At 41.6% G+C, this 22198-nt stretch overlaps 1 protein-coding gene across 1 annotated transcript in view; it reads right to left on the bottom strand.

Moving 5' to 3' along the window:
• Positions 1–22198, bottom strand: part of akr1a1a (aldo-keto reductase family 1, member A1a (aldehyde reductase)) — a 76539-nt gene that overhangs the window by 12607 nt on the left and 41734 nt on the right. The window contains exons 6-7 of the mRNA XM_051930051.1: positions 14288–14487; positions 8156–8228 (exon numbers count right to left, since the gene is read on the bottom strand). Of these exons, the coding sequence (XP_051786011.1) occupies positions 8156–8228; positions 14288–14487 (273 nt within the window). The remainder of the gene's footprint in view (positions 1–8155; positions 8229–14287; positions 14488–22198) is intronic.

Raw genomic sequence — 22198 nt, 5'->3', positions numbered from 1 at the left:
CCCGGACACGCCCGGCCACACCACTGCATATACGACGACACAGCCATAAAAAAACAAAAACGAGACTGCATGAAGAAAAACAATAACAGAAGCGCGTTGAAATGAACTGTCCCAGGATGCACCCACCCTCCATGATATTTCATCACGCACCGGCTTCCCCCCTGGGAATGGCCCATACTGCTTTCGCGTATGTTGACAAATATTGCATCGGATTGGAACAGTACACCCTGAGCCAAATCACCACCGCAAATGTGCCCAAATGTACGTGTTACATCTAGATGACGCAGTATATCAACCACAGAGCCAATAATGAGAAACGTAGCTGAAGTCATAAACAATCACCCATTAGCAAACTCTATAAAAATGCTACATGAGGTTGAAAGAGAAGCCAATACAAAAGCAGAGGCGGTGTGGCACCATCTACAATTGCCTTAGTGCTAATAAAGGACAAAGTACAGGATCCGAGACGATACAATGTTCCCATCGTTAATGAAGTGGCAATTGGGTTTCAAAGTGATGACGATGAGCCTCCGTTTCACCGTGATATTGTCATGCATTTACGTCCTGATGGAAACAAGGCGCCTACAACGCGCTCCTGAAACACCACAACCACATGAGTCACAGCTCCAAAAAGAAACCCCTTTAGTACAAATGTTTATTTAATTAAATGACATTTCCCAGGACGCACCCACCCTCCATGAGGTGATTGCCATTCTTGGATTTGCGATTCTTTCGAGAATCGCGGGCTTGCTGGTTTTATCAGAAGTGACACTATGGTTAACATTGCTGTCAAACAGCTCAAAGGACCCAAGCTCAGTCTCCACTCAGTCTCTATTTATGTTTTATTTATGCTTTCCCCAGTGTCTCCAAGGATTTTCTTTGATTATTGAGGTATTCTTTTCAAAGATGTGTGTGTTAGGTGAACTATTGAATCTGAATCGTTCGGTTGATTGAATGACTGAGTCAAATTAATTGATGGCACCCACTTCATATTTTGTATAAAAATCCTAACCCTCAGGTTCAAATACTTGTTTATGATCACTGGAAGGCAATTGTAGTCTTATGAAATTCACTGGTTTTTGTTTTTTTTTTTGTTTCCTTCCTGTGGGCAGTATCAACAAATGAATTTCTAAAGCCCTTGCCGAACTCATTCCTGTAGAGTCTATGACTGTTCTATGCCTGGTTGGTTCTTGTCTGATACTTCTTGTATGTTAAATATTTTTCAAAATGTATTTACATATTTTTCATTTAGCAGACACTTTTATCCAAAAGAGGTCAACATAATCAAATAAACAGCAGCCTGGACACTCTTTAGTGCTACAGGACAAGGGTGTAACTTTGATCATCACAAGTGAAGAGCTCTAAACCAAACAGAGCGACACACGACTAGTTAATCTTAGCTACTAGGAACCTCGCATGAAAACCATTAACAATTAGAGAGATACAGTCATATGAAAAAGTCTGGGAACCCCTCTCAGCCTGCATAATACTTTTCTCTACTTTCAACAAAAAAGATAACAGTGGTATGTCTTTCATTTCCTACGAACATCTGAGTATTGCGGTGTTTTCCCAACAAAGATTTTTAGTGACGCAGTATTTAGTTGTATGAAATTAAATCAAATGTGAAAAACTGGCTGTGCAAAAATGTGGGTCCCCTTGTAATTGTGCTGATTTGAATGCCTGTCACTGCTCAGTGCTGATTACTTGTAACACCAAACTGGTTGGATGAGCTGGTTAAGCCTTCATAGACAGGTGTGTCCAATCATGAGATATAAAGGGATTTAAGGTGGTCAATTGCAAGTTGTGCTTCCTTCCCTTTGACTCTCCTCTGAAGAGTGACAGCATGGGATCCTCAAAGCAACTCTCTAAAGATCTGAAAACAAAGATTGTTCAGCCTCCTGGTTTAGGGGAAGGCTACAAAAAGCTATCTCAGATGTTTAAACTGTCAGTTTCACCTGTAAGGAATGGAATCAGGAAATGGAAGGCCGCAGGCACAGTTGCTGTTAAACTCAGCAGGTCTGGCAGGCCAAGAAAAATACAGGAGCGGCATATGAGCAGGATTGTGAGAATGGTTACAGACAACCCACAGATCACCTCCAAAGACCTGCAAGAACATCTTGCTGCAGATGGTGTATCTGTACATCGTTCTACAATTCAGCGCAATTTGCACAAAGAACATCTGTATGGCAGGGTGATGAGAAAGAAGCCCTTTCTGCACTCACACCACAAACAGAGTCGCTTGTTGCATGCCAATGCTCATTTAGACAAGCCAGATTCATTTTGGAACAAAGTGCTTTGGACTGATGAGACAAAAATTGAGTTATTTAGTCATAACAAAAAGCGCTTTGCAAGGCAGAAGAAGAACACCGCATTCCAAGAAAAACACCTGCTACCTACTGTCAAATTTGGTGGAGGTTCCATCATGCTGTGGGGCTGTGTGGCTAGTTCAGGGACTGGGGCCCTTATTAAAGTCGAGGGTCGGATGAATTCAACCCAATATCAACAAATTCTTCAGGATAATGTTCAAGCGTTAGTCACAAAGCTGAATTTACGCAGGGGTTGGATATTCCAACAAGACAATGACCCAAAACACAGTTTGAAATCTACAAAGGCATTCATGCAGAGGGAGAAGTACAATGTTCTGGAATGGCCGTCACAGTCCCCCGACTTGAATATCATCGAAAATCTATGGGATGATTTGAAGCAGGCTGTCCATGCTCAGCAGCCATCAAATTTAACTGAACTGGAGAGATTTTGTATGAAAGAATGGTCAACAATACCTCCATCCAGAATCCAGACACTCATCAAAGGCTATAGGAGGACAGCGTCTAGAGGCCAAAAGGAGGCTCAACTAAGTATTGATGTCATATCTCTGTTGGGGTGCCCAAATTTATGCACCTGTCTAATTTTGTTATGATGCATATTGCATATTTTCTGTTAATCCAATAAACTTAATGTCACTGCTGAAATACTACTGTTTCCATAAGGCATGTCAGATATTAAAAGGAAGTTGCTACATTGAAAGCTCAGCCAATGATAAACAAAAATCCAAAGAATTAAGAGGGGTGCCCAAACCTTTTCTTATGACTGTAATCACAGCACAAGAGAGTCTTTTTTTTTTTTGATCAATAAAACTTTTCTTTATAAAGATCCTTTATTTGTCCTTTCAATACTAGCCAGGGCCTGATGATTTCCCCCTCTCACATTTGAAGTATTTTTGGCACCCTGTTTGCTGAGTTTCTCTCCAAGTTTTAAGATAGAATGACCTGCTATAAAAAAAAAGAAAATGCTCTTTTGACAAACAAATTCAAAGAGTGCAAAATGCACAGCAGGAGACGTCTGAAAGGCAATCCCAAAATAAACACAAATCCAGCAGGAATGGTAAAAAAAAAGCATTAAGGTCATGAATTCCAGAAATCACAAAAGACACAAAAGATCTCTATAACTCACAAAAACCATCAAGTGTATTTGGGGAACTGCAAGGGAGTGTAGTCCTTTGATAGGGATGGGCAGGTGACCCTGTTTCTTTGGGGATCACCCATAAAATACATAGAACATAGTAGAAGACACAGAAACTGAACAACAATATTAACAGAAACATCCATCCATCCATCCATTGTCTCCCGCTTATCCGAGGTCAGGTCGCGGGGGCAGCAGCTTGAGCAGAGATGCCCAGACTTCCCTCTCCCCGGCCACTTCTTCTAGCTCTTCCGGGAGAATCCCAAGGCGTTCCCAGGCCAGTCGAGAGACATAGTCCCTCCAGCGTGTCCTGGGTCTTCCCCGGGGCCTCCTCCCGGTTGGACGTGCCCGGAACACCTCACCAGGGAGGCGTCCAGGAGGCATCCTGATCAGATGCCCGAGCCACCTCATCTGACTCCTCTCGATGCGGAGGAGCAGCGGCTCTACTCTGAGCCCCTCCCGGATGACTGAGCTTCTCACCCTATCTTTAAGGGAAAGCCCAGACACCCTGCGGAGGAAACTCATTTCAGCTGCTTGTATTCGCGATCTCGTTCTTTCGGTCACTACCCATAGCTCATGACCATAGGTGAGGGTAGGAACATAGATCGACTGGTAAATTGAGAGCTTCACCTTGCGGCTCAGCTCCTTTTTCACCACGACAGACCGATGCAATGCCCACATTACTGTGGATGCCGCACCGATCCGCCTGTCGATCTCACGCTCCATTCTTCCCTCACTCGTGAACAAGACCCCGAGATACTTGAACTCCTCCACTTGGGGCAGGATCTCGCTACCAACCCTGAGAGGGCACTCCACCCTTTTCCGGCTGAGGACCATGGTCTCGGATTTGGAGGTGCTGATTCTCATCCCAGCCGCTTCACACTCGGCTGCGAACCGATCCAGAGAGAGCTGAAGATCACAGCCTGATGAAGCAAACAGGACAACATCATTTGCAAAAAGCAGTGACCCAATCCTGAACCCACCAAACTGGACCCCCTCAACACCCTGGCTGCGCCTAGAAACAGAAACATTAAGAATCAAAAATGAACAAATCAGACATGAAAGAGGAATTTGAAATCCAACCAGTAGGGGAACCCTGCGAAAAACATAACACCTATACACACTGGTTAGTTGATCTGATCTTAAACATATAAAGTATATATATACGAGGGGGGACCCAAAAATAACCGGAAATATTTTTAAAACATGTTTAATTTAATTTTATGTACAAACTACAATTAATCTCCTTCAAAGTACTCTCCATTGGCGGAAATACACTTATCAAACCGTTTGTTCCATTGATCGAAACATTTTTCAAATTCGTCTGAAGTAATGCCCATTAATGCTCTGGTCGTTTCTTGTTTTACCTCTTCGATGTCAGCAAGACGCCTTCCTTTCAAGTCTTTTTTCATCCGAGGGAACAAAAAGAAATCACGCGGAGCTAAATCCGGTGAGTAGGGTGGATGGTTCAGGGTTGTCATACCGTTTTTTGCCAAAAATTGGCAAATGCTGAGAGCAGTGTGAGATGGAGCGTTGTAATGATGAAAGAACCAATCAGTGGCAGCACATCGGCAAAACAAAACCTCAGAGGAGAGAAAAACTTGCTTAACCGCTGACAGACAATGTAGGCGAACACATCAGCAAAACAAAACCGCCAAGAAAAGAGAATCTTGCTTAGCCGCTAATGCACAACCAATGCAATTGATTAATTGAAGTGCCAGAATCCCCCATGATTTGAAGGAGCCCAGGCTTTTTACAGCACAGGCTTACACAGCTAGTATATATATATATATATGTGTGTGTATATAGATATATATATATATATATATATATATAGTGGTGGATGGTGGCCGGAGCCATTACCCTGCTGGGACACCTCCGTAATGGAAGGATGGGGAAGATGGCTTATGAAGGGCACTATCTCCCCCAAACTGCTACTTGGCAGCCTTGCAAAGGCACCTCTGATTCCCACAGGGCTATATGGGGCTTACTGTTTGTCGGCTGAGGGCTGTTGGGCTCCGTGGATGCTGCCAGGGGGAGCTGCAGAGCATTACTTTGGGCTTCTGCCACACCTAGGAGTAATTCCAGACTTCCCTATTGAGCCTTCTGGAATACTCCCGGGTGTGGCTTAAAAGGAGCCAGAGTCGGGAGGAAGAAGGACGAAGCTTGCCAGAAGAGCAGTGGAAATGGAATGACTGGGATAGAGAGAAAGAAGAGAAGTGTGCTTTAGTGCTGCATATTGTGCTGTGCTTAATTGTACTGTGTATTGCTGTGGGGATTAAGGGAAAAGCATATCCCCATTTCAATAAATGTGGACTTGTGCTTTGTGTCTGTCCGTCTGTCTGGGCAATTGTCTCCTATTCTCTGTCTGAGTCGGCGTGCCTCACTCATATAGTCAACATCCATACGAGCATATAGTGTTTACTACAGCATTAGCATTGTGACTGTGTGCGCACGCGCGCGCGCTCATGTGTGTGCACGCACGTGCTCGTGTGTGTGTGTGTATGTGTGCTCGCACACGCTCGTGTGTGTGTGTGTGTGTGTGTGTGCATGCGTGCTGTGACGTGTGAGTCCCCGTCTTGCACCCTAAAACAAGAAGCTGAGTCTCAGTACTTTAGCAACACCAGCTTTATTCAGCTTGAAACAGCAACAGCGCGGTTATTTATACACAGACACAGCAGTCAGGCAGGGCCCTGCACATTTATAATGTTCCTTGTTCCTTGTATCACCCATTGACGGCAGGCGCTTATAGCATGTCCGCAATCTTTTCGGATTCGCTTTTACGGAGAACTGCTACAGCGCTGGGAGACTGCCGATTGCTTTGGGACGCTCTTCAGCATGTCATCCCGTTGGGTGCAATCCCACAAGAGTTTAGAAACTCACTCACACCAGCCATGATTCTTTTCAAAGGTAAAGTGCAAGTTAATTTGTTTTATGCATTTTTACTTTATATTTTGTATTTTATATGAATAGTTTTGGGTTGTGGAACAAATCATCTGAGTTTCCATTATTTCTTATGGGGAAATTCACTTTGATATACGAGTGCTTTGGACTACGAGCACGTTTCCGGAATGAATTATGCTCGCAAACCGAGGTTCCACTGTATATATATATTGTCACAGGTGGCTGGGGGGGCGACCCGGCTGGGACACCCTAGAGGACCAGAGGAGGGCTTACACCTCCCCCAGACCACGTGGGGGGCGACCACCCTGGTGGCTATGGGGACCATGGGTACAGAGCTTTGAAGCTCAACTCTGTTGGGGCCTTTCGTCACCGCCAGGGGGCGCCCCAATGCCTACGGAGCCCTGGACCGCAGCACTTCCGCCACACCCGGAAGTGCTGGAGGGAAGAAGATCAGGGACACCCGGAGTGCTTCTGGGTGTGGAGCCGGTACTTCCGCCACACTGGGGAGTGCCGGCAGAAGCTCATCGGAAGACACCTGGAGCACATCCGGGTGATTATAAAAGGGGCCACCTCCCTCCATTCGATGGCTGGAGTCAGGTGGAAGAGGACGAAGCTCAGAGGAGAGGAGTGTAGGCGGTCAGGAGAAGAGAAAGGCATTGTGAAAGGGCCTGGACTTTGGGGTGATTGGTGCTGTGGCACTGGGTTTGTGTGTGTTAACCATTGTATATAGTGTAAATAAACGTGTGTTGGGTGACAAAACAATGACTGCCTGTCTTTGTCCGGCCTGTTTCCCAGTATATATATATATATATATATATATATATATATATATATATATATATATATATATATATATATATATATATATATATATATATTATTAACCACCTATCAAATAATACAAAGCGTACAGGACACGTGTTCTCCCTGATTGGGGCTCATCAGATGTATGCACCTTTGCTTCCCTTGTGCAGATCAAACCTTGGACATCAGCGCCTGATGCAAAGCCTCAGATGTTGTGCCACAGCGGCTGGTTGACTTACTTGACAGGATGTAGATCAGGTCTGAATCGCAATCTGATTATTTGGGTGGTCACCTACCAGATAACACTTGTGGTTGGTCGGCCAGTTGGCAAACATCCACCATGCCCTCTCAGTTGTGAGAAGTGGATCATAGGCGTGTTTTAGAGTACCTGTCAGATAATATAAAGAGTACACTGACACGTATTTCGCCCTAATTAGGGCTCATCTGGTGTACACACCTTTACTTCCCCTTCCTGAGATCGATCAGTCAGTGCCAAACACTCTTTTTTTGTATTTGCTTTTACATTTGCATATCTCCCAGTATTCTTCTGTGTTATTTGCATACTCCCCAGAATTCTTTATCTCTTGTCATTCCTATGAGTCCCTGTCATGCTCATCAAACCTTCTGTCCAAAAGGCACCTCCTGCCACACTCGTTTAAATATACAGTATAGAAAGTAATGCTAGCTTTCCCGTTTTATACAATTAAAAGCTATCTATCCATCCATCCATTTTCCAACCCGCTGAATCCAAACACAGGGGCACGGAGGTCTGCTGGAGCCAATCCCAGCCAACACAGGGCACAAGGCAGGAACCAATCCCGGGCAGGGTGCCAGCCTACCGCAGAAAAGCTATCTTATCTTGTCTAAATAATCTTAAAATAAAAACACATTCAAATTAAATATTATGAGTCATATTTAACAAACTGTAAAAAGTTTATTTTTTTTATTCTCATTGCAATAATTAGTTTGTCAATACCCATCTACTTACTTGGATATTTTCTTTGATCCTGGATGGCTTGGCACTCTTTGGGATGCACGCCACCCCTCTCTGGACCTGCCACCTGAAAAATAAAGGCTGAATATAGTCTCCCTATGGATCTCTATTTCTGTATATTTTTAAACTCTGTACTGAAATATTAGAGTGAAGAATCAAAGTCAAACCGGAATCATACCATACCCAGACAAGCCAACACAACGTCAGTTGCTCCTAAATGAAACCTTTACGGATAGTGGCAGCAACTTTCCCACATTAGACGAATGTTTTTGTTCCCTTGATTCACCTCTAAGTGGACGACTTTTGTTGCGCAGACTACACTGATCAGATGCACAACACAAGTGTGGTCTCATAGGTGACAGCAGCTGGCAAACCTGCAGAGAGCCATTCTCAGATTACAAAAAAAAAATCTGCAGGGGAAACACCAGGGGGTTGGTGGCAGAATTGGCACTCCAGCCACCATAAAAAACTTCACACTGGTCCCATTCCCTCTGTACTTGTGTAGTGCTGAGGTGTCACCTCTCGCATGGCTGCAAATCGGGTCCCAGTCTGGGATCCCGAGTTGGTTTGTCATGAGGTGGATGCGGCAGTGCGCTGTATCGGTGTCTGCTCCTAACCTCCTCCTCCTCCTCCTTTGTAAAGGTGCATTGCCAGGAGTGTCGATCCAATATTATTTATTATATATTTCCTTCACAAAGTATTCAGACCCCTTCACTTTTTGCACATTGTGTCATGTTGCAGCCTGGTGCTAAAAATCATTTAATTTTATTCCCTCATCAAACAACACTCAGTACTCCAGAATAACAAAGTGAAAACAGGATATTTGGAATTTTTGCAAAATTCTAAAAATTAAAACTAAAATGTAATATTGACTCGAGGATTTTGACTCTTTTACTCAGTACTTTTGTTGAAGCAGCTTTGGTTTGGCTGTTGTTCCAGCCTGGAATCTTCTTGGGTATGATGCAACAAGCATGGCACACCTGCACTTGAAGATTATCTGTCATTCTCCTCTGCAGTTCCTTTCAAGCCCCGTCAGGCTAAATGGAGGTCTTTCTAGAGATGTTCGATTGGGTTCAAGTATGAGTTCTGGCTGGGCAACTCAAAAACATTCACAAAGGTGACCCTAATCCGCTCCTGTGTTGTCTTGTGTTTAGGGCCATTGCCCTAAGGTGAAGGTGAACCTTTGCCCAGTCTGAGGTTCAGAGGTTCTGAGGTTCAGAGTGCTTTAGAATACGTTTTTATTAAGTATATCTTAGTACTTTGCTCTGTTCCGCTTATCCTCAGCCCTGTCTAGTCACAAAGTCCCTGCTGCTCAAAAATAACATGGAATGGAATTGTGCAGATGATGAGTTGTACCTGGTGTCCTCCATTCGTGACACCTAGAATTGAAGTCAAACAATTGCTTCATCAGACCAGAGAATCTGTTTTCTTATAGTCTGAAGGTCCCAAGATTATTTTTTTTTGCAAACTCCAAGTTAGCTTCCATGCATTGTCCGGCAACTCTGCCATAAAGTCTAGATTAGTAGATTGCAGCAATGGTAGTTGTTCCTTCTGGAAATTTCTCCCATCTCCACACAGGTTCTTTGGAGCTCAGGTTCTTTGACCTCTTTCTTACCGTTTGGCCAGGCAGCCAGTTCTAGGAAGAGCTGTATTTGTTCCAAACTTCCTCCATTTAAGAATTATTGAGACCATTGTACTCTTGGGAACCTTCAGTGCTGCAGGATTTTTTGTAGCCTTCCCCAGATCTTTTCTTCAACACCACCCTGTCTCTAAGCTCTGCAGGCAATTCCTTTGGCCTCATGGCTTAGCTTAGTCAATTGTGGAAGCTTCTATAGACTGGTGTGTGCTTTTCCTAACCATGTCCAGGCTATTGAATTGACCATTGATGGACTCCCAACCAAGGATTAGAAACATCTCAGTGATGATCAATAGGATGGGATGCACCTGAGCCAAATTTCAAGTGTTTAACAAAGTCTAAATACTTGTGGGTTGGCATGGTGGTGCAGTGGTAGCACTGCTGCCTCGCTGTAAGGAGACCTGGGTTCGCTTCCTGGGTCCTCCCGGCGTGGAGTTTGCATGTTCTCCCCGTGTCTGCGTTGGTTTCCTCCCACAGTCCAAAGACATGTAGGTTATGTGCATTGGCGATCCTAAATTGTCCCTAGTGTGTGCTTGGTGTGTGTGTGTGTGTTTGTGCCCTGCGGTGGGCTGGCACCCTGCCCGGGGTTTGTTTCCTGTCATGCGCCCTGTGTTGGCTGGGATTGGCTCCAGCACACCCCTGTGACCCTGTAGTTAGGATATAGCGGGTTGGAAAATGACTGACTGACTGAGTACTTGTGTCAATATGAGATTTCATCTTTTTTATTTTTAAGAACTTGCAAAAATTCCTGGAGTCCTGTTTTCAGTTTGTCATTGTGGGGTATGGAGTGATGTTTGAGGTGGAAAAAATGAAGTGAAATTATTTTAGCAACATAACAAAATGTGAAAAATAAAGGGGTCTGATAACTTCTGAAGGCCATTGCATTTTGTGTTAGCTTAACTGGCCAGAAGGGAGATGTCATAAAGTGAGGATTAAAACAGGACAGGGATAAGGCTGAGCAGGAAGAAGAGTGAGTGGAAAATCTGGAGTGACATTGAAGGGATTCAAGTCAGCATGCCCCTGTATGAGGAAGTGAGGTGGCATGTTATCTTGATTGGAGACTATAAATTAGCCTTATAAGAGTGAAAATAGATGGTTGCACATGAGTGTCATGGGATATGTTGTTGTCCTATCTGTGAATGTTTTTTACTTTATGCCAAATGTTGCCTGGATAGGCTCTAACACCCCATGACCTAGTCATGGAAACCTAATTTATACTTAAAGTCCTTCATAGACATTTTTCCAGTCTGTAGTAGTAGAAGGATAACAAGGGAAAAAGGGGAATTGAGAAAGCACAGAATGAAGAACAAGTGTGGCATGACAACGGCAATCTGAGAAAAGGTAAAACATGCGGAAGCCAATGTAGAAGCTGTAGGACAAGTGTGCCAAGTGTACCTCTGGGCATCTGCTCCTTTAACTACAATCCAAGGATCACAAGTATCCCTGGTCCTTAAGGTTGCTTTCTTGCTTACAGTGGTAGTATCTCTGTGGAACCTCCTTAAGAATCTCCAGGGTGGAGCCTAACAGGCCACACCAGACGCCACATTGCTGTGGCACCTGGCAGGATCGGCAGCTGCTTTAAGTCTGGTTTTGTTTTCTTGTAATTCATTTTATTTTCATGTTCTATTCATTGCATCATTGATGATGTGATTTAGTATTGACAATGTACCAACATCTCAAGATCCCAGTGAGGGTTCATCGGTGCATATGTGTCAATGGATGGCTGGGTAGTTTCCAAGTTATTTTAGAATGAGGGTTTTCCGTAGATATTCTTCTGATCTTGAAGAATATATATATATAAATGCTTTTCAAAAACCACGCTTATATTAAGTTAAAAAGTATACTAAAAAGTAAAAAATAAGTCTCTCATACATCACTCATAAAATAAAAGGTGGGCGCTTTTGCTAAGATTTTAAGAAGTGTTTTTTGAATGTTGATTGATGAAAAGCACCCACGCATTTACTGTATTTTACGAGTGATGTACGAGAGACTTATTTTTTAGTTTTTAGTTCACTTTTTAACTTAATATAAGCGTGGTTTTTAAAAAGTATTTTTTTATATATATATTATTTTCAACTTTTTAGTCTTCGGTTTGTTTTAGTTCTGTCCGTTACTAGCGCCATCTATTGGTGAAATCTTGAACTATACTTCATATGAAAATTTCATTTCTTAATTAACATGGATTAATTGATCAATTAATGAAACTGATTATTGATTCATGTATTGTCATCGGGAGTGAGTAAGTGTGCAAAATTTCAAGTCATTTGGACAATAGGAAGTATCGATTACAAGATTTGTACCAGACAACAAACAGGTGAAGTTAATATAAGTGTGGTAAAAAAATGAGGACTCTTCATGTTCCGTAAAATAAATATTTAATAAAAATGAAGAATTTCAGATGTTTCTGATTTTGCTTGTTCTTGATTTTAGGATTGGTGTCACCCGTTCGCTAAAGTCCATACAATTTTTTTATTCTGTGCCATTTAAATGTTTTGTAAAGTCTGGTTAGTGTTTTCCCCTGCCACGTTGTACACTTCCAGCTACTTTTAGTTATTTTCTGGATCATAAGAACATAGGAAATTTCACAAACGAGAGAAGACCATTCAGTCCATCAGGCTTGTTGGTTTGGCTAAGAACTAAGCTGGCCCAATATGTCATCCACATAATTCTTAAAAGTTGTCAAAGTTTCTGCTTCAACTACATGACTTGATAGTTGGTTCCAGACTCCCACAACTCTTAATAAATGCTTCCTGGCTTGACTCCTACATGCGCTTCTCCTTAATTTCCATTGGTGTCTTCGAGTATCCGACTCACTGTATAGTTTTAAGAATTCTGCTGGATCTACTTGATCGATGCCGTTGAGAATTTTGGAGACTTGGATTACGTCTCCACGCAGTCTCCTGTGCTGAAGGCTAAGCAGGTAATTTCTCTTGAGTCTGTCAGAGTAGGACTTGTCCTTAAAGTCCTTGGATGCACTTGGCTGCTCTCCCCTGCACAGCTTCAGGTGCTGCTACGACTTTTTTTGTAGTGTGGTGTCGAGAACTGCACACATTACTCTAGATGTGATCTCACTAGTGGGTTATAAAGTGTAAGGATAATGTCTCTCTGTTTAAATTCAACTGTTTGTATAATATAACTTTTTATTTTCCTCTTTAATAGCTTTTGCAAATTAGATGATGAAAATTCATCAACGTAAGTCTCCTTTTCAGAGGTGGCTTTCTGTAGGACATTGTCGCCCATCTTGTATTTGTAATTGACATTTCTTTTGCTCACATGTAGCACTTTGCATTTTTCAAGTATTTGCCCAGTTCTGTAGCTTGTCCAGGTCTTCTTGAATTGTATTTGCTTCCTCCTCGGTGTCTACCATTCCTCCAATTTTAGTATCATCTGTGAATTTCTCCAGTCTTTTAACTACAATAGTGCAAATCAGAAAAAGTAACACTCTGAGAACAGAAATCTTGAGGGTCTCCACTAAAGACCTCACTCCATGTGGCACAGTCTTCTCTTTCCTTTACTTTTAGTCTTCTGCCCGTTAACCAACTTGAGCTCCAGTTTTGTAGGTTACCTCTGATGCCTACAGCTTCTAGTTTCAGAATAAATCTTCGACGTGGGACAAATGTATCACAGGCTTTTGAAAGTAAATTATGTTGCATGCTTTGCTTGTGTCAACTATTGCAGTATCCTGCTCAAAAAATATAAATGATTGGTTTGGTAAGATTTCCCTCTCATAAACTCATACTGATTGAATTTAATACATTGTTTTCATAATGAAAGGGAAGGTCTACAGGACAGTAGTGAGACCAGCTATGTTATTGGGTTGGAGATGGTGGCACTGACCAGAAATCAGGAGACAGAGCTGGAGGTGGCAGAGTTAAAGATGCTAAGATGTGCATTGGGTGTGACGAGGATGGACAGGATTAGAAATGAGGACATTAGAGGGTCAACTCAACATGAACAGTTGGGAGATAAAGTCAGATAGGCGAGATTGCGTTGGTTTGGACATGTGCAGTGGAGAGATGCTGGGTATATCGGGAGAAGGATGCTAAGGATAGAGCTGTCAGGGAAGAGGAAAAGAGGAAGGCCTAAGAGAAGGTTTATGAGTGTGGTGAAAGAGGACATGCAGGTGATGGGTGTAACAGAACAAGATGCAGAGGACAGAAAGATATGGAAGAAGATGATCCACTCTGTCAACCCCTAACGGGAGCAGCCGAAAGAAGAAGAAGTTTTCGTATAGGTAGTTTTCTAGTTTATTCCTTACCACAGTTTCCATAATTTGTCATGGCACAGAAGTAAGATTTATTGACCTGGAATTACAACAATCCATGTCGTAACCCTTTCTGTAGAATGGAATTATATATGTACCTTTCCAGTCCTCAGGTACTTCTCCTTCCTCAAGTGACTTCTCAAATGTGCCTAATAAGACTTTAAAGATGACAATGACACATTCAGTCTTAAGCTAACCATTTCATTTTTGTTACATGCATTTTTACCTTAAGATCACTTGCGCAGGAGTCTTCTTGAGTTTTTCTGCAACATTAAGAATTTGAGGATCATCTAGTAGTGATCGCTCATCGGGGCAAGCCCAAGGACGGGATGGGGCACCCAGTGGACTATATGCAATTAGTTGGATTCTGTTTCTTGAACAGTGAGCCATAAGTTCCTTCTGAGCCAGGTAAGGGTGACATTCAACCTAGATGAGGAAGAAAAAAGAAAGGAAGCATTTACTATCATAATAATAAATTAAAGAGGAGTAGCTTACATGTACATTATGGACACATGAGGCAGCAGTTTGATGCAGATTTGGCATGGCAGGAGTCTGCTTTTTTTGCATACCTCAATTAGCCTGTTTTAGTTTAATAGGCCAAAGCTGCAAATCTGTTTTAGACGCTGTTTCTGTCTGAGAAAATATATACCATCTCTTCTTTACACTAATCACGACATCTTCTTTCTATACCCACCCCACTTCCATTGTTTCTTCATGTTGTTAACTCCGTCTAACTTGTAGACTGAAGGAAAAGTTGACACCTTCATTGGTTAGGTATCCCATCTTTTTTAATTGTGACAGAAATCCTTTATCCCCTTTACTGAGTACTACAAATGCAGCCACATTGTCACATGATCTGAACTTCAAAATGTCTGCACTGTCATTGCTTCTGATTCTCCATCCACTGAGAACTCCATAGGTGAACTTCACTTTTTCCCTGTCATCAATCTCTTCATTTTTTGATCCTGTTATTCATTTAAGAGACTTTAGTATCCATATTCACCCAACTAGCTCATCTGTCTTCTTCATTCTCCTTTTATTTTTCACAATCTAATTGTATTTATTCACTAGGCCACCAGCTGGAACTCATTATCATACATAATCTTGTCTCGTTCTTCTTAGTCTGTTAATGTTCTACATGCCTCTTACATCTTTCCTTGTTTGCTCCACTTATTCTCTTCCACATTTCCCTTACCTCAGTGTGATTGTTCTTCTTTGTGTTCTACTGTGTTTACTGTGCTTATTCTGTCTGCCTTTCCTTCTTTGGACTTCTTTTCCAATCTCCCTATTGATTCTGTGACCAGTACGCAGTTCTCTTGTCTTTCCTCTTTCATCGATTTTTACTGTTTTCTTGTCCAGCTCACACCTTTTCTTCCCGTTGTGAGGTATCAGTTTTTAAAATTCATTTCTCATCCATCCTGGGGCTGATATAAATTTTGATTGTGAGGAATTATGTTTTTCCTTATTAAGTATCTTTCTGCTTGGATTTGTAATTTTTATTTAGTAAAAGTTCATTATTATTATTGTTATTAGTAGTAGTAGTCATCATTTTGTTTTCCCTTTGCTGATGCTCTCCATAACTCGGCAGTTGGCGTCATTAGCACAACACTATAAACACCATGGTGATGTAACTCCCGGTATCTGTGGTTGAATTCAATTCTTTAAAAAAACAAAATATTTCCTTCGTTTCTCATTCTTCTGGTATTCTGAATTTTGATGTGCCCTTTTATGAAAGTTTGAGTTTGTGACGTTGGCACAATAAAGGCTTTTTTTTCTTGCAGCTTGACCATGCAGCCCATTTTTGTTCAGGTACCTCCGTATTGTGCAGCTTGAAACAGCAACATCACTTGTGCTGAAGTGGCTTGTGGGTTTTTCTTGGCATCTCGACAAATGATCCTTGTAGTTGTAGCTGAAATCTTGGTTGGTCTACCTGACCGTGGCCTGGTAACAACAGAATCCCTAACTTCCCTAACTAACCACTGACAGGCACTTTAAGATCTCTAGATATCTTTTTATATCCTTTTACTGATTTATACAAATCAAGAACCTTTTCTCGTAGTTCTTTTGCTTTCCCTGTAGTTTGGTATCCAGCAAAGTCAGCGCAGCTCTGCCTGATTTTATATTGACTGTTTATGCACAGACACCGATTACAATCAAAGAGGGTACATGTGGACCCTCTCCCTTAATTAGCCTTAATTTGAACCTCTGTGTGTCAACTTGTGTGTATGTTAACAGCCCCAACATTCAAGGGTAGGTAAACATTTGATCAGGTCTATTTCAGTTATCATTATGATTTATAAAGGACACACACAATTATGTGATAATAAATTAATTTGCCTGAGCAAACTCCCTGATTAAAAGGAAAGCTTTCTGCATGATTACTTATATTTTCCAAACAATGGCTAATATTTAACAAATTATGCCAGGGTATATAAACTTATGAGCATGACTGTATAGATATGCAGTTAACATATTTCTGTAATCCACTTGTTTATCAATACATTTTATTATTCTGTTTCTTAAAATGAGTGCCCTTCAGTTACCTTGTTATAAGTCTAACATCAGGAGACCACTGTCGACAAAGGTAAAGAAAATACAGTAGAAGATGGAGCAATCTCTGAAAAGGATTTAGGGATTTACATCAATGCATCTTTTTCATTTTTCAGGAAAAGTGCAGAAACTATTAAAAAGACAGGTAAAACTATATTTTATAAAAACTGTTGACTGTAAATCAAGGGGGTGCACAGTGAATGGTTTCACCATGCTTGTTAGATATTATATTCTTATCAATCTTCAAGCATATCTGGTGTGTGTCAGTCAGGCTTCCTTCTTTTATGTATTTTGTTCATTTTTTATGCTAATGTAGTTGATCATTTAGTTTCTTTATGTCTAAGTAGCTGTGTGTCTTGTGGGTGGTTCCCCAAGAGGTGAGGCGACCTGTTCATCACCTCAAGGGACTTCCCTCAGCCCAATAAAGGCTGCGGAACACCCACAGTCCCTTGCGATTCATTGTGAATGCACTCGTCATGATGCTGCTGAGTTCTCCTCTGTCTATTGCTCTTTTTTTGTTTTCAGTTATTTATGGAAAACTTCAAATATAGTAAATAAAACAATTGTATGCAATATCTACAATAGAATCCATACCCTTTTGAAGACTCTCCACTCCATATTGTTCTTTTTTAATTATTGTGAATTTCCAGATTTTTGTGAGCTTCCACTCTGCCTTTTGTTCATTCTTTAGATTTCATTTTGGGACTTTGCCTTCTGTGTTTTTTATGCTCTGTTTTCTGAATATCTATATATATAAAATCCCTGTGTGCGTCCAGGTGTCCGTGTGTGGGTGTCTTCTGATGAAGTGCGCATGCGCTGGGCACGGTGTGATGTGCGATATTACTGTCAGAGAAAGTTCGAGGCGTTTTAAGGAAATACAAACCAGTATTACTGCGAGAGGAAATTAAAGGTACACAATACAGTGACGCATATTACAGCCACATACAAGCCAGTATTACTGTCAGAGGAGATTAAAGGCATATTACCGACGCATGCCTGTATTACCGCCAGAGAAAATTAAAGGTATATTACGGACGTACAAGCCAGCGGACGTACAAGACGATATCCTTCAATAAGGGCGCACACAAAAAGGCGAGCCTCAAAAGGGCGACCTCAATTGGGCGCAGCGAATAAAGATCTGCACCTTTGTTGCTCTTCACATATTCCAGAGCCATCCATTCTCTTCCGCTTATCCGAGGTCGGGTCGCGGGGGCAGCAGCTTGAGCAGAGATACCCAGACTTCCCTCTCCCCGGCCACTTCTTCTAGCTCTTCCGGGAGAATCCCGAGGCGTTCCCAGGCCAGCCGGGAGACATAGTCCCTCCAGCATGTCTCTGGCATTTGAACTAAATTATCTATGAATGCCTTTATTCGCCACGCTCAATTGAGGTCTCCCTTTTGAAGCTCGCCTTTTTGTGTGCGCCCTTATTGAATAGACCGTACAAGACAGTATTACTGTCACAGAAAATTAAAGACACACAATACACGGCGGCAACCCACGAAGTACGGTCAGCTCAGCAAGTAAACATCAACAAAAGAAAGGCTGAAAGAAAGAAAAATAAGACCAACAAAAAGAATGAGGTCAAAGTCCCTTGCCATTTAATATAGACTGTTCCTACTAATGTTTATGCACTACTGTTCTAGCGCCCGTTATTGTAATGGGCTAAATGACTAGTATAATAAATGTTTTATTTATAAATATTCCATGTTTGCCCTTTTTCTGACTAGCTGCTGGGGTTTGACAGTTTTTCCCCCTCTAGTGGGCACTTTGAGATTTTCTTGGACTTTGTGTGCTTGGGAACACTTTAATTCATAACAGTATCCAGGAAGAGGGCAAGGCAGAAGCAAATCTAAAAGTTAATAAATTAAAATGCTATAAATGCCTAGGACAGTATCTTCTAAAAGCAGTTAAACCCTCAATGCTGTTGCAGAGAGAGGTGTAATGCTTAAGTTCAACTAAATGGATGAGCTCATCAGCATTTCCCTACCTCTCCTTTCCCACAATTGCTACCTTGCATACATTTCAGTTCACTTTCTCTCTGCACATTCAAAAAGTTTTTGCCACTTCTGTTCAGAGGTCTTTTCAATTCTGGATGCACATTTTTGATTGAGGTTTTGATCTGGCCACTCCAGGAGAGTGGATACTCTGCGGCCAACCTGTAGACGGGACATAATAAAGGCACACCCTTCAACAAGCACCTCAGCTGCAACTGAATGAATCCCATTAGCCTGACCTTAATTGAAGGCACTTCAGAAACATATAAAGTAATTAAACAAAATGTATTAAACAGGGAAATGACAATACACAGCACAAACAAAATTTGAAAAATTAAAATATACTTCTAGTTCAGTTAATTGATTAGTTAAATGAACATTTCACATCAAGAATAAATATTAAAGAATAAGACACTTCAAGAATAATAACTGAAAACTTAAATACTTCAGTTTTCAAAAAGAAGGACCACAATACTCTGAAATCCAAACAGAAATACAGAAACTCTTTAACTAGAATTATTCCAGAAATTATTATCAGAAAGGCTGAGAATTTAATCAAACAAAGCATAAATTCCAAACTCAACACAACTGTCAAGAGGACAACCTGTATCGAGCAGGGGAGCCGGCCCCCATTAAATTAGTTTCTTTTCATGTAATACATTTGGTTTCCAGGCAGCAAATTAAAATTAAGGGTTACATTCAGCTTCTCTTTCTTTTTAGATGCGTTCGTAAGTAATGTGTAAAGCGCCTGCTGTGATCGCTCTGTCTGTTTATCTGTCCACACGAAACATCTTGGCTCCTAGTAGACCAGCTTTGTTGAAACTTGACATCATGTCGCTATTATAAAAAAAAAAAAACCCAGGTCGACGAGACGTGATCTTCTCGGAAGTTCTCAGAAGACACTTAAAAGACCTGCGAGACGCAAACAATATCAAATAAGAGCACGGAACACTCAGTCATGTAAAGGCACGTAGCACACACAGATCCTGTGCTGTCAGCACATATAAAGCGTATAAGGACAATACGTTAAGCAAAGAAGAAAGAGCAGCGTGGAGAAAAGAGACCCAAAAGCGTAGGAGAGAAAAAAAGGCAGATAAGAGATTATGAAGGCAGTGGGATTTGAAAGGCTCAAACAAATGATGGCGCAATACACATGCAGAGAAAGGTAACAAATATGAAAGCAGTAAAATTCAAAAGTATTGTAGCGTCCCAGCCAGGTTGAAGCCTTTTTTGTTTTAAGTGACTGTTAGGTCCGATTGAGGGAAGGCGGAGTACAGCACGGAAGACTGATAGCAGCGCAACAGCAGCAGAAAGACAGCAGATGATCCGATGGCATGCGTTCAGCCGCGCCCAAACCCCCGATAACGCGAACAGCATTATACATCTTGAGAAAGAGATTTAACCACACCCGGGGCCGGAAACAAAGGACAAGTACTGTTTTTACCACATCACGCGAGACAAGGCAGTGAGACATCATTTAAAACAAGTCCACGGACATCTAACCTAGCAGTTGTTGGATTGCTGTTGGCAGACACGCTTCATGTGCTCCTAGCTCTTAAAACAACGACATGCGACAAGCAAAACACACAGCAAAAAGCCTGCAGATAATCAGACTGCTTCTCCTTATCGTGCGTTCAGCCAACCTAACCCTCGCCACCCCTCCACCCCCACTCCCTTCACAACACGAGTGACAGAGATGCAAAGTGGCAAAAGGACAGCTGCTGTACAGGCTTTGAAATGATCGGGCAGTGAGACAAGTAGAACAGACAGCTCGTCAGCAGCAGAAAGACAGCAGATGATCCGACGACATCTCCTTAGCGTGCGTTCCGCCGCACCCCCTTCACAACGCGAGCAGCGTTATACGTCCTGCGAGAAAGAGATGCAACCACGCCCGGGGCTGGAAATAAAGTATTGTTTTTACAAAAGTTTTAAAATAAAAGTGAAAATAATGCATATGTAACTATTCCCATGAAACTAACAATCTCTTTAAATTGTTTATCCGGTAAACCAAACCCGGGGGTGGGCGAGCAAAGCGAGCAGGGGGCAAAGCCCCCTAGTGTTTTTAAAGGAAATTTCTTGTGACAAATTGTGATATCACGCATACACCAAGCAGATCAGACAGCGATCCTACAGATGTCAAGCTGGCTTTGCAAAGCATCAGGGGACGCTTGGAAAAAATGTTCATCCAAACCGGCCGCTCAAAAAACACTCAGGAAAATATTCAGTGAACAAGGTCACTTGCACATTCGTTTTGGCACATATTGCCGAACAACACTGTTACTGAGTAAAGGGTCTCAATGCTTGTGTCAATATGAGATTTGTTTTATTTAAAATTTTCTAATAAATCTGCAAAAATTTTGAAAAATCCTGCATTTGCTTTATCATTCTGGGCTAATGAGTGTTGTTTGACGAGGGAAAAATGAATTAAAATTATTTTAGCACAAGAGTGCAACATAACCAAATGTGTAAAAAAAAATAAGTGAAAGGGTCTGAAAACTTTAACACATATAATAATCATGTTCACATTTACAAGCCATAGTGACTTAACAAAACGTAAACTGTTGTAGCTCTGATCACAGTGACTCCATCAACTGGCACACATTGTTGTAACTCTGATCACAGCAATACAAGAAGCAATGCATTAGCTGGCATATCATGTGGTAACTAATGGCAACCACAGTTAATGTTCACAGACAGTGGCAAAGCCTTAAACTTTGGCTGCAACACCACCCAATAACTGGCACTAGAAGAGATGGCAAGTGTCGTTCAGAATTTAGACACCACAGGAGACACGGCTACAGCAATGCCAAAATTGTTCTTTTCGTTATGGTCCAGGCCCCTGTCTGCTATGTTATAGATGAACATTAATTCACATAACATCCACCTGAGAAGGGTCCAGGTGAGGAGCAATGAGGTCCCTTAAAGAGATGTAATTCATTGAAAAAACAATTGTTATACTGGACAAAGTCTAAAACGAAATGCAGACAAAAGTAGATCAGGTTTAGACCTAAGATGGCAAAAGATGATGCGCCATGAGCAGAGCCCAGACCAAACCATGTCTCTTCTATGTGGGGTTATCTATATTGTTTTAGGTCATCTTAGCTCCTGGTACACAAGTTTCAGATTTCTTGAAGACTGCAGCAAAATTTTTTACAAAAGTTTTCAGTGAATTGGTATGTGTGTGTAATACAGAGCAGCATCGTGTATAAACTGTTGGGTGTTATGTGGCATCACACGAACATCTACCATAATGCTTACCCTCAGGGGCAAAATGTGCAATTCCATAGAATTTGGTATCAATTGGGCTTATTTGTCTCCAACTATTAGGTCCAGAAATTGTTTTTTTTTGTTTTAATTGATTTTGGAAGTCTAGTCTTGCTGGGACAATATGTGATTCTTGAACAAGCGCTCACATTTGGGGACTACTAGCTGAATTGTTTGTTTTATGTTATTTGTTATGTTATTCATTTTTTATTCAATATTGTTCACTGTTTGGTTTTGGGGATTTCTAAGTCAGAGAATCAACAGTAACAATGTATTTCTTGTTTAGCCCAAAATCACACGAGGAATGCCTCAATGGGCTTTAACCGGCCC

The sequence above is a fragment of the Erpetoichthys calabaricus genome, chromosome 7, assembly GCF_900747795.2.
Source record: "Erpetoichthys calabaricus chromosome 7, fErpCal1.3, whole genome shotgun sequence".
Lineage (NCBI taxonomy): Eukaryota > Metazoa > Chordata > Cladistia > Polypteriformes > Polypteridae > Erpetoichthys > Erpetoichthys calabaricus.
Note: the sequence above shows the minus strand (reverse complement) of the source record. Positions and strands in the feature narration are given on the sequence as shown.